The 13347-nt window shown below is 39.2% G+C and overlaps 1 protein-coding gene across 7 annotated transcripts in view; it reads left to right on the forward strand.

Annotated features, from left to right (window-relative positions):
- The window catches only part of wnk1b (WNK lysine deficient protein kinase 1b), a 180687-nt gene that overhangs the window by 80393 nt on the left and 86947 nt on the right, over window positions 1-13347 (forward strand). For all 7 annotated transcript variants that reach the window (XM_048608023.1, XM_048608019.1, XM_048608022.1 and 4 more), the window contains exons 6-8: window positions 414-633; window positions 943-1282; window positions 9772-9935. In XM_048608023.1, coding sequence (XP_048463980.1) covers window positions 414-633; window positions 943-1282; window positions 9772-9935 — 724 coding nt within the window. The remainder of the gene's footprint in view (window positions 1-413; window positions 634-942; window positions 1283-9771; window positions 9936-13347) is intronic.

Consider the following 13347-nt stretch of genomic DNA (forward strand, 5'->3'; position numbering starts at 1 on the left):
AACTAGATCAGAGAATACCCATTTTTGTTCCTGTTTGACAATATCTTTTAAGAGATAACAGGATCATTGATATTGGAAATAAGTGTAATCTCTCCAGAAAAAGCTCCTATTCTACAATTGGAAATGAGGAGGCATGTGACTCGAGGGAGTTTTATGGAACATCAGGTTGAAAAGTATACTAATGTGTTTACTCAGTGTTGAAGGAGAAACAGCAAATGGGAAACTCAACAGGTCTGGCAGCATCTTTGGAGAGAGAAATGGAATTAATGTTCTGAGTCTGATCTGACTGTTCAGAACTGCTCGATGTTGATGCTGTTTCAATTAAGCAGAGAACCAAGTTCTCCAACATCAACATTAGTTTTAATGAGTACAATAAAAACTTTATTCTTACTTGGTGCTTGAATTTGGTTTAGGTATGCAATCAAGGACCTATTGAGCCATGCCTTCTTTCAGGAAGATACTGGTGTTCGTGTAGAGTTGGCAGAAGAAGATGATGGAGAAAAGCTTGCAATTAAGCTTTGGCTACGAATTGAAGATATTAAGAAACTTAAAGGAAAGTATAAGGATAATGAAGCCATAGAATTCTCATTTGACTTGGAAAGAGATGTTCCGGAGGATGTGGCTCAGGAAATGGTAAGTTGTTGTGTTATTGCAAGCCTATCTTCTGTGCTAGAATTCGAGTCCCATCTACATTTGTGATCACAGCGCGCACAAGAGTTTGAGACTTTGGAAACTGCAATGTGTATTTTTCACTTCTCACCAACAAAGTGAAATCGTTTTACCCGTGCACCATTTTTTGCAAGACGAATAGCCTGCACAAGAGAAACATACCAGAAACAATCTCTTATCCTCAAACTTCAGAGTTTACTACAGTATCTTAATTTGCTCTAAATGGAAAATGTGATACACTTTTGACTTAGTCTGGTATTGTGCTTTATTCAGGTGGAATCTGGATTTGTATCTGAAGGAGATCACAAGACCATGGCTAAAGCCATTAAAGATCGTGTATCTCTGATCAAACGGAAACGAGAACAGCGCCAGTTGGTTAGAGAAAAACAGGAAAAGTTAGAGGAACAGCAGAAGAAGCATGATTCATTGCAGCACCAGAAAACTCAACAAGGAGCCAGTATATCTCAAACTGGAGGGGGACATCCTTCCCAATTATCTGCCACGGCACTTCCTTCTGCCCTTACTGGAGCTCTACCAACCCAAGTTGAACCAGAAGAGCCTGAAGCAGATCAACATCGTTTGCAGTACCAGCCGGCTGGAAACTCTGTTACATGTATGTTGTTCATATTAAAACTAGGCAATAACTGTTCCTTTGCAATTTTAAGAAATCTTTATTGTAAATTGAATTTTATATCGCTGATGAAAGAACTGTTACTGTCTGTGCCAAATGTCGTCATTAACAAATTTGCCCAGACAGTTGGATACAGGTCTGGGTGCAGGTCTGAGTAAAAATAGGTGATCTTTTGTCATAACTTGAGATATAACAGTTTTGAACTGGGGAGGAAGGAACAAAATGGAAGGTCTGTGATAACATGAAGGATGCAAAACGAAGATGATGAGGAGGTGTTAATGGGACAAGTAAAGAAAATTTAAGGATGTGTTGGGAGGAGGTGTAAATGGAGAAGGACTCCTCCCTAACACCACCCCTCTGAAAATAAAGACAGGAGCCGAGACTACGGTCTAAAATTGTTGAGCTCAGTGAGTTCAAAATATTGTGGTGGTGGTTTTTGCATCCCTCCATGTGAGGGAGAATTGATTTGAGTTTTCATGCTCCACGAGGCTGTAAAAGAATCGGGTTGATTTTGAGGGTGGAAATCGAGAGCTGGAAAGACACTGTAAAATAAATTTTGTTTGATTTCTTCGTGGTGTAGTCACCTAGAGGTACTAACATTTAAGAAATCACTTGCTTTTTAACCTGCCTTCATGTTTTAGTGTAAATTTTTTTTTCCCCCTCTTCAAGTTTAAAATGTAGGCCATACATGTTGGAAATCATTTTATTGACAAGAAAAATTTCAAAAGACTGCTGTAGAGTGGTGAAATTCTGTTCCACATATTTTTCAAGCCTTGTTTTAGTTTTTATGTCACTGGATCTGGGTTAACAATCAAAATTCTTGTCCTATCTAACAATAATAAAACCCTTATAGAATCAATGACTTGTCTCTCCCACACAAAGTAAAGAATTCTGTTTTATAGATTTTCTGAAGAATCTCTTCACTTTTTGAGCCCAGAAACCTTTTCACAACTTAATGGACTTAGCATAGATGATAGCACTACTCATTCTTCTATTTATTTCATATCATACCTCTTCACAAAAATATTCCCATAGTGGTTTTGAAAATTCCTGCACCAAGCAAGATTGATGTTGTGTCCTTTCCATTTGTTATTGACTAACTTAACTCTTCAGAGTAGGGTAGTCCAAAACTAGAGGGCATAGATTTAAGGTGAGAGGGGAAAGATTTAAGGCACTTTTTCACGCACCGGTTAGTGCATATATGGAATGAGCTTGCAGAGGAAGTGGTAGAGATAGCTGCAGTTACGACATTTAAGACATTTGGACAGTTACATGGATAGGAAAGGTTTAGGGGATACAGGCCAAATACAGGCAAATGGGACTAGTTCAGTTTAGGAATCCTGGTCAGCATTGAAGAGTTGGGCAGAATGGCCTGTTTCCATGATGTATGACTGTAACTTAAACCCACTGTGGGGGGAGAAATAAACAGCTTAGCTGCTAACACCCAGCATTTTGGACAAACTGAATATTAGCAGAGATGGTTATGTTCACAGAATTTTTTCTTAAGGTTGGTATTTATATTCTAATTTGCCTAGAACCTCACAACTTCAACTCCATTGCTGAAACTTAGAATGTGGGCACTTTAGGTTGAAACGATTGAGTGCTGATTTGTGAAGATTAAACAAAGTGTGCAGTTGGAATCAATATTCATGGTCTTGTCTATTTGTATAGCTCTAGATACAAGTTTGGACATACATAGATGTGCACTACCATTGGAAACAGAAAAGCACATGAACACCAAATTAAGTTTTAAAACAGAAGGTATAATTAAAACGGAATTTTAGAATAGGGAGTATAAATACTGAAAGCCTTTGGGAAGGCTTAAGTCATTTCATAGAAAAGTTAAAAACAAAAAATCATGGAGTGTAGAAGAGGCCTTTTGGCCCACCAAGTCTCTACCACCAAAAATGTGCTCCTACGCTAGTCTCACTTTATGCAGTAGGCCTGTAGCTTTGAATGTTATGTAAGGCAGTTAGTTGAAGCTGAAGGAGGAGGAAAATAAAAAATTGAGGCAGAAGTGATGCAGGGAGCCCAAGTTACGTTTCGGCACCTCCTGAAAGGTGATGCAACAATTCTGCATTCAGCTGCTTGTATTCCAGCTGTTTGACTGTTTAGGTGGTGGTGTTGCAAAAATGAATGGTTGTGAGAAACGTTTAATGCTCTAGGTTGCTCCATAGCATATTCAGGAGAACGTGGACTCAAAATCTCTGCTGGACCTTCCTAGGACTGGCTATGCCAGGACTGTGTTGTATAATAATTGTATATGTACTTGCAACGTATAGCAGAGCTACAGGGACTTGTATCCTTTGAAGCCAGACCTTGATTTGCCAGATAGGGGTGTCAGGACATGCAGTCGTAAATAGTATTCTTACAGGTACAGCTTAACACAGTACACAGCCTAATCATCCTGACATCTTGTATTTAGCAAATGCCATGGAAAATAAATACTTCAGAGGAAACAAACTTTTTAATTAATGGTGCCATTAGATCTACTCTTCAGCTTCCTTTAGTAGTAAAAGCTTTCACTTGGACCATCTGTCTGCTAAATTATGGTTATCAGTATTTGCAACATATCATGGAAACCTGTTATGCTTGGAATAATTATTTCTCTAAACCCCTTAGATGGGAGACTTGAATTGGTAAATGTATTTATGGTAATTCTGGTACTGAAGCAAAATCAAACACTTAAGATTTACAGCATTTAATTTAGCCCAGTTGGTCTGTGCCAGGATTTATAATTCATGTGTCCTCCTGCCCTACCTCCCCCTTTCAGACTTCCCTTCAACCCTATCACTATACCTTAATTTCTTCTCACGCTTGTGACGCAGTAGCAATGACCCTATCTTTGGACCAGAGGTCAGGGTTCAGGTCCCTGCTGTCCTGGAGGTGTGTCATAGCATGTCCAAACAAGTTGATTAAAATTAGTTACTAGACTGATTTCTGGGATGACAGATTCCTCTTAGGAGGAGACTTTGGGTAGACTGGACCTCTATTCACTGGAGTTTAGAATGAGAGGAAGTTGTATTGAAGCACAAAAATTGCAGTAGGGCTGGACAGACTGAATGCAGGAGACATTATTTCTCCTGGCCAGGGGATCTAGAATTATAGACCCAGGTTACACAGTAGGCCGTTTTAGACGGTGATGAGAAAATCTTTTCACTCAGTGGTGATGATCCTGTGGAATTCTCTGACACACAAAGCTGTGGAGAGCAAGCCACTGAATATGTTTATTAAATAAATATCTAGAGGTGAAAGTTGTCAAGGGGTATGGGGAGAGAGCAAGCATATGGTGTTGAGAAAGAGGATCAGCCTTGATCATGTTGAATGGTGGAGCAGGCTTAATGGAGTAGATGGCTTATTCCTGCTCCTATTTTAAATTTTTCCATGTTTATCATTCTATTTTTGCATGCTTTTCAAACTTCATAAACACATCCATGCTACTCACCCAAACTATTCCTTGTGAAAGCAAACTCCACAAGTTGAATCAATCTCTGGAAGAACCCCACCTGGACATCAAACAGGGACTGTTTGACACCTGCAGTTGTTCTTTACAATTCATTGTATCCTCTTTCATATGGTTGTTCTGAGGCTAGTCATATCTCTCCTACCAGTGTCATTGCTAAAATAACTTGAGGGGAGAGAAGCTGTGAAAGAAACCTAAAACCTGCTTAACCTGGCTTAAACTTACTTGTAGGGGAGGACAGTGTGAAACAGGCTGGTTGGTTAGAGATGGTCGATGTTAGTAAGGAAGAAGTACTAAGAATATTAAGGAACTTGAAGATAGGTAAGTCCCCCGGGCCTGATGGGATTTATCCAAGGATTCTATGGGAAGCGAGGAAAGAGATTGCAGGGCCTTTGGCGATGATCTTTTCGTCCTCACTGTCCACGGGTATAGTGCCAGAAGATTGGAGAGTGTCAAACGTCATTCCCTTGTTCAAATAAGGCAATAGGGATAACTCCGGAAATTACAGGCCAGTTAGTTTTACTTCATAGTGGGCAAATTATTGGAAAGGGCTGTGAGAGAAAGGATTTATGATCACTTGGATAGGCACAGTTTGATTCGTGATAGTCAGCATGGATTTGTGAGGGGTAGATCATGTCTCACAATTCCTTGAAGAGGTGACCAAACACGTGGATGAAGGTGGAGCAGTGGATGTGGTATACATGCATTTAAGTAAGGCGTTTGATAAGGTTCCCCATGGTAGGCTCATGCAGAAAGTAAGGAGGCATGGGATGGGGGGAAATGTGGCTGATTGGATTCAGAGTTGGCTGACCCTTGGAATACAAAGGGTGGTAGTGGGCGGAAAACATTCGACATGGTGCTCAGTTATGAATGGTGTACCACATGGATCTGTTCTGGGTCCTCTTCTATTTGTGATTTTTGTAAATGATTTGGATGTAGGAGTGGAAGGGTGGATTAGTAAGTTCACGGACGTTACGAAGGTGGGTCGAGTTGTGGATAGTGCGGAGGGCTGTTCTGGGTTACAAAGGGACATTGATAGGATGCATAGCTGGGCTGAGAAGTGGCAGATAGAGTTTAATGCTGAAAAGTGTGAGCTGATTCATTTTGGAAGGAAAAACTTGAAAGCAGAATACAGGATTAACGGAAAGATTCTTGGCAGTGTGGAGGAGCAGAGGGATCTTGGGGTTCATGTCCACAGTTCCCTGAAAGCTGCCACCCAGGTGGATAGAGTTGTTCAGAAGGCGTAAGGTGTGTTATCTTTCATTAATAGAGGGATTGAGTTCAAGAGCCGTGAAGTTATGCTCCAGCTGTACAAAAGCCTGGTTCAGCCACATCTGGAGTATTGTGTCCAGTTCTGGTCACCTCATTACAGGAAAGATGTGGAAGCATTGGAAAAGGTGCAGAGGAGATTCACCAGGATGTTGCCTGGAATGGAGGGAAGGTCTTACGAGGAAAGGTTGAGAGAGCTCGGCCTTTTATCTTTAGAACGACGAAGGATGAGAGGTGACTTGATAGAGGTGTACAGAATGAACAGAGGTATAGATAGAGTGGACAGCCAGAGACTATTTCCTAGGGTGGAGGTAGCTATTATGAGGGGGCATAGTTTTAAAGTGAGTGGAGGTAGATATAGGGGAGACGTCAGAGGTAGGTTCTTTCCTCAGTGGTCGGGGCGTGGAATGCATTGCCGGAGAGGCTAGTGGAGTTGGCCTCATTAGGGGCATTTAAGCGGCAATTAGATAGGCATATGGATGATATTATAAGGTAGGGGTGGAGGTTAGATAGACCTTAGGTTTAGGGTAAAAGTTCGGCATGACATTGTGGGCCGAAGGGCCTGTACTGTGCTGTTCTATGTTCTGTGTCCTAAACTGTTGTTTAAGTAAGCTATGTCTTTGGGTAGCGCTTTGTTTCTAGTTTTACCTCTTCAATGTTCACTGAGTCTCTTTTGAAGATTGGGCATATAAGCATGTGAGAACCCAACTTGGGTTCTCATGTGCTGGCAAATTTTAAAAACAAATTATGGAAAATAATCAAAAATCTGAAATCTGTTTGCTTTTAACATCATGCCTTTTAATTAAATTCTATATAGATAGAATCGTAGAATCCCTACAGTGTGGAAACAGGCCGTTCGGCCCAAGAAGTCCACACCGACACTCCGAGCATCCCACCCCCTATAACCCACCTAATCTACATATCCCTGAACACTACGGGCAATTTAGCATGGCCAATCCACCCAGCCTGCACATCTTTGGACTGTGGGAGGAAACCTATGCAGACATGGGGAGAATGTGCAAACTCTACACAGACATATACCTGCCACTGCTAAGAGATCCCAAATCACTTGGCATTATAAGGATATTAAGAAGTTGCAAGCACAACGTTCTTTCCCCCCCCCACCCCAAAAGTTGCAAGTTAAACTTCTTATTTTTGATGCAGTTTGCTATCCATGTTTTTCACTTGTGATGTTCCTGGGATTTTTAATACCCATCCTCATTTATTTTTCTGCAACAACATTACATAAGACAGTCTTGAGACTTCCTATAGCTATGATAAAGCCCTCATTTAAATAGCCTGAAGTAAATCTCTTGTTATTTTGTGTAACATGTGTGCATACACAGTTAACCCATTAAAGGAAGTCAATCATGAGCAACACAGTGCGGAGCTGGAGCAGCACAGCAGGCCAGGCAGCATCAGAGCAGCAGGAAAGTTGACCTTCCGGGTTGGGACTCTTCTTCAGAAGAAGGGTCCCAACTTGAAACATCAACTTTCCTGCTGCTTGGCCTGCTGTGCTCCTTTCAGCTCCACACTGTATTATCTCTGACTCCAGCATTGGCAGTTCTTTCTATCTCTCAATCATGAGCAAGTTGTGCTTGTTGAAAATCTTGGCCAGAGAAAGTTGGGAAAAGCTTTCTGTAAGCAAAGACTCTCTGCCAAGCTTATGAAATGCCAGTGTATGTGTACTTGTTGTCATCATGGACTGTGCCTAATCTGATGTAGATACTTTCTTCTTGTTACAAAATCATTCAAACAATTTTAATAGGTATTGTTGAAGTGATTGCACAAGCTGGCATACTGCTTAATATGGATGCGAAGAATTTAGTTTCTTGTTGATCTAGGATCATGTTCCAGGAGTTATCTTTTTATTTGGGAACATATTTCAGCAGCTACCTTCCCTTTTGGGGACAAGTTCCCTGGAGTAGTTGATCCAGACTTCAGGCACATGAACAAATTCTGAAGTCTTCAGCATAATGTATGGCTCATGCATTCATCTGTTTTCAAATAGAGATAGACTTTGTGCATCATGAGCCTATACCTTGGTCTTGAAGGTTAGTGTGTTCAGGAAATAACTGAATAAGTAACCTGTCTCTTGAATCTTACTCCAAGCAGTGATTTCATGTCATTTATACCCTGGACAATGGTAGAAATTCTACTTGGCAATTTTCACACAATAGTAATAAAGAAGTTATTGATAGACCGATGGAGGCAATAAATGGTACTTCGGGTAAGCTTTCCTTGTGACAACATGGTGTGGTGACTAATGAGTTCTTTAAGTTTTCTTTAAAAAGAAAACCTGCTCTTTTCACAAGACTTGATAAGTATAAATCTTAGACCAGAAAATACTTCGTCAGTTTATTCCTTTGTATTCTTGAGTTTGGGTTTAAGTATATTTTATATTTCAAGCTTATTTTTACTTTCTGATTTAAGCTTTTACTTCTATGGATCTCTTTTCAGCACTTAGGATAAATTTACTTCTGTGGTGGATTCACTATCTGTTCAGTGCACCCGTGAGCTATAATTTTTCCTGCTGAAGTTGAGGAAATGTTAAACTTCTATCTCTTAACTTGTGTTTTACTATTGGTAGGGAGTTACGTATTTGTTATGTAGAGTCTTTGTTCTTGAATAAGATAACACTTCTCCCAGACAAAGTTAATGCTTTTACACATGAACAAGAGATTTTTGGATCATACAATGTTGGCTTCGCAGAGAGAAAGATAAGCTGAACAGTAATGTAAGGAACTTGGGAGCAAAACATACTGCTTCTAAGTACTAATCTTCTGTTTAACAGTGATTATCTTTTTGGTGTATAATAAATTTCTCAATTGGCAGGATCCCAAGTGATTTCTTTTTTGCTCTGTGTAGGTGATAGCAAAATCACCTTGTATGAGTGGGTTAAATTTTGAAACAGTTCAAAAATATAACACTGGAAGGTGTTTGATTATTTTTCCATAGGTTGAATGTATTGGGCCATAGATATGTCCACGATTTTATGACACGTCATAGTCGCTTATAGTCCAAATAGGATGTCAAAATAAGAATAAAAGAACACCAGTCTAATTTTGTGAATATATTGTACCTTTGAAATTTGCAGAGCGGTATAGTTTTGTAACTAGTTTTGTTGTTTGGTTCAAAATAATATGATTAAAGTAATATTAAGTAGCAATGAGTTTCTCAGTACAAAGAAATGAATTAAGAGCAAAATAGCTAACTTGGCCTTGTGAACCAACTCCCTGCTCAAATAAGGTCATGGCTGATCTGACTGGCCTGAATTGCACATGTTCACCTACGGCCAGAAACGTTTGATTCCTGTTTTAGTCAAGAATCTCTCTACCTCTATTAAAATAGTCCGTGTGCGAGCATATGTAAGGTATAGAATTGAAGACCATTTCAGGCAATTTGAATAGACTGGATGCTTGCCTCTCAACCTTGAGTTGAAGAGAATGTTATACAGCAAAGCTAAAGATTAGTGCATTCTGCTTGGTGAATATGATCAGATTTCAGTAGTTTATGTGATGTAAATTTTAGTTCTGTTGATGCCTTGATGCCATAATTTCAAATAGGAAATTCAGATCCAAAACTGTGGTCTAACCTGGATTGTTCATTTGTTGTGGGTTTAATAATGCTAAAAAGATGAACCAAAAAAAAAAAGATTTTGTTGAAAGCCTACCACATTTTTTATAATGTAACATTTTGGAAGTTAACTTTTGATGTAAAACTAGTTTTTCTTTTTTAGCTGATGGCACGTTTGACAGTGGCCAGAGTTCATCTGGATTTTCAGATTCTCATGGCAGTCAAACTGTTGGCTATGGTTCTGCTCAAGAACCGCATATTTCAAGTCAGACTCCTCCAAGTATCCAGGCAGCATCACAACAGCATGGCCATCAGCATTCTACAGGGGTAAGTATATTGGGCTATGTGCTTTTTTTGTAAGCAGTATGTATAAATCAATGAGTCTGTCTGAGGAGATTTTATTTATTAAATATATGTGGCATGTATTTGAAGATCCTTGGTCATTTCTTGAACATTGAACTTAATTATAAGACCCTTTAACAGGGTTAGATTAACAACTTGAAAGATTTTTTATAATTCTTTCTAACATACATTCTTACCTTGTATGCCATTTTTGAATATTAATTAATTAAAAATAAACTTAAGTTGGAAGTTGCTTTAAATAATTGTTATCATCTCCTTGTACATTGTTAAAAGGTGCTGTTTGAGTATTTTTCTTTGACCTGGAATATTTCCAAATTCATAGGTGGAGTTAAATTAGACAAACTTAATGGTTGGGTTATTTTTGAAGTTAGAACTTGCTCACTAACATCAAATACGCCAGTGCTAACTTCCATGGGTGAAATATTTCCAGTGATAACTGTGATACCTGTATAATTTCAAAATCCTAGATGAATAAGTTTGCATACAATTGGTCAATACTCTGTGAATATGGTAAATGCATTATATTGAACAAATGGATATTTCTGGAAGACATATAAGGTGCGTTTAGGTCTGATGTAAAGCTTTCTTGGATTGCTGAAAACGTAACATGCTTCTGACATGTTAATTCATTTTTAATGCATTGTTGACTGCACATGATATTTTATGGATTCCGATGACTGCTGATATGCATAAACCTTTTCTTTCATCCTCATGCAAATTGAAATCTACCCTTGAACCTTTGCATTAATTTTTTTGTTTGAAATGTATCTTTTATTTTTAGTATGGAGTTTGCAGGCTGCTTGCAGTACTTTATTCTTCTATCCAAGAAGTGTACATTGGATTTTTTTTTCCCTCTTTTGTGCGTTCTTGGATACAATCCGATACTGACCAGTAGTAAACTTAACAGTAACACTTGCTGGATCAACATTGGTGTATTTGTTGAGACTTGTATAGTGCTAAATCTAACCACTTAATCTGAAAATAGTAGCAGAAATGGCTGCCTCTATATATCCTGTGCAGCTAAAGGTCTGCAGAGTTTACCTGGGCATCAAGTCTTAACCAACTCATTTTCATTTCTTCTAATTGAAGTATCGTGCGTCATCACAGTGCAAAACATCTCATTTCATTTCTTTCTAGTTCTCATTTGCAAAATTCCATTATGAATGCTATCACCAACAATCAAATGTTTTTGTGTACATTTTGACGTCCAGTTTACTGTGGGTCAGTTGATATGTTATTTACTCCTTTCTTTATTTAATTTTTTTTAGCTTCGACGAGGTCGTAGCATGTCTCTGTGTGTTCCCCATCTTTACACCATCCCTGATTCACCCTACATTCCTAGACAGTCCACCACTCCGCCACCGGTTCTCTCTGCACCTTTCTCCCCTAATGTTTGGACTGTCCCTGAAGAAACCTTTGCAGAAAAACTGTCCAAAGCACTGGAAAGGGTCCTGCCTATGCACTCAGCTCCTCCACGCAAGCTACGCCGCTCCAGTCTCCCGTGTATTAGTTTCAACCCTGTATGTTGTATGTGACGCATGAGGATAAGTTCTCAGTAAATACAAACTATTCTGGGCACTAAGTTTTACAGTTAAGATGAGATTTAGTTCTCGTTACAATACTTTAGAGTTGCAATTACTAAATCTGCTCCTTTAAAGTGGGGAGTGGATGCAAGTTTGTGATGAAATTGAAGTGTATGTTTCCATTGACAATTCTAATTATTAAATGTATCTAAATAGGCAGAATTTTTAACGAGAAAAAAGTGTATTCTTGTAATATCTTTGATCTGTTAAAACAAAGAACTTAGAATAACTGTTTCCTTTGAAAATTATCCACTTCCTGGAAAACTTGTAACATTCTAATGGTTTACCTGCAATCCTGAACAAAGTCACCATAAAATATAGAGAAGCATATAGATCATTCGTGAGCACTTGGATACTGAAGCAGTCCATGCTGCTTTTAGACAAGACCTGGACACTATCCAGGCTTTAGCTGAAAGTGTCAACTAACATTTGCAACATGCCAAGAAATGAACTTCAAACAAGGGAGACTCTCCCACATGACATTGAAAGGCATTGCTGATTTTTTAAGAAAAAGTGTTCATTCAGGGAATGTAAGCTTCACTGGCTTGACCTGCATTTATTATCCATCCATTGTGGTGCTGCGCTTTCTCTTTAAAATGCTGCAAACTGTTTGGTGTAGGTACCCCCACAGTGTTCTCCCCCACAGTGTTCCTGGAGAGAGATTCAAGAACAGGTCACCATTCTAATTCAGGATAATGAATGGCTTGGATGGAAAGCTTGCAGGTGTTGGTGTTCTCGACCTTGTCATTCCAGGTGGTAGTGATGAAGAGTTTGTAAAGTGATACCTAAGGAGCCTTAGTGAATTTCTGTCATGCATCTTGTAGATTGTATACATGGCTGCTACTATGTTTCAGTGGTGGTGGAAGGAATGTTTGTAGGTGTGGTTCCGATTCCATGAGGTGCTTTGTCCTGGATGGTGTCAAGTGTCTTGCGTATTGTTGGAGCTGCACTCATCCAAGAAAATGGAAAGCGTTTCATCACACACCTGATTTATGCCTTGTAGATGGTGGGCAGGCTTTTTGGCGTCAGGAGGTGTGGGATTCCTAGTAAATGTTACTTGCCACTTGCCAGCCCATGATATACAGACCACTGAATCCGTCACTATCGACAACTGATGTGCAGAGGCAGCAGTGCGTAGCATCCACAAGGTACACTGCAGAAATTCGTCAAAACTCCATACACCTTCCAAACCCATAACCATTACCATTTAGAAGGACAAGAGCAGGAGAAACATGGGAACACTATCACCTGCAAATTGCCCTCCAAGCCACTCACCATCCTGACTTGGAAGTCGCTGGGTCAAAATTCTGGAATCCCCTCCCAAACAGTATTGTGGGTATACCTATACCAAACGGTCTGCAGCAGTGTTCAGAAGGCAACTCACCACCATCTTAAGGGCAACAAATGCTGGCCATGTTACATGAATGAATAACAAAAATATGGAAAGGAAGTGTTTTGATTTAATCTGGAGCCATTTGTCCATTTTTATTTCCAAACGTTTTATCAAATAACTAGCTGGTAAAATGCAGTTTACATGTATTGTGGTTGAAATGTAATTTCTTGATAGATATCAATCATCAATTTGTAAAAAGGATAAACTTTTGTCTAATGCATAAGCACTCTTGTCACTTTTTGCCTCAATGAATGTTATCCACGTGACAGCATATGCTTACCCAGTGGTAACAGATCTTAATTGCTATTACGCTTTGAGAAAAGCACATAATTTCATGAAGGTTAATTTTTATTTTAATTCTGTAAAATAAGGTGAGAAACTTTGAATTAGTTCTTCCAAT

This window comes from Rhincodon typus, chromosome 18 (genome assembly GCF_021869965.1).
Source record: "Rhincodon typus isolate 14 chromosome 18, sRhiTyp1.1, whole genome shotgun sequence".
NCBI lineage: Eukaryota > Metazoa > Chordata > Chondrichthyes > Orectolobiformes > Rhincodontidae > Rhincodon > Rhincodon typus.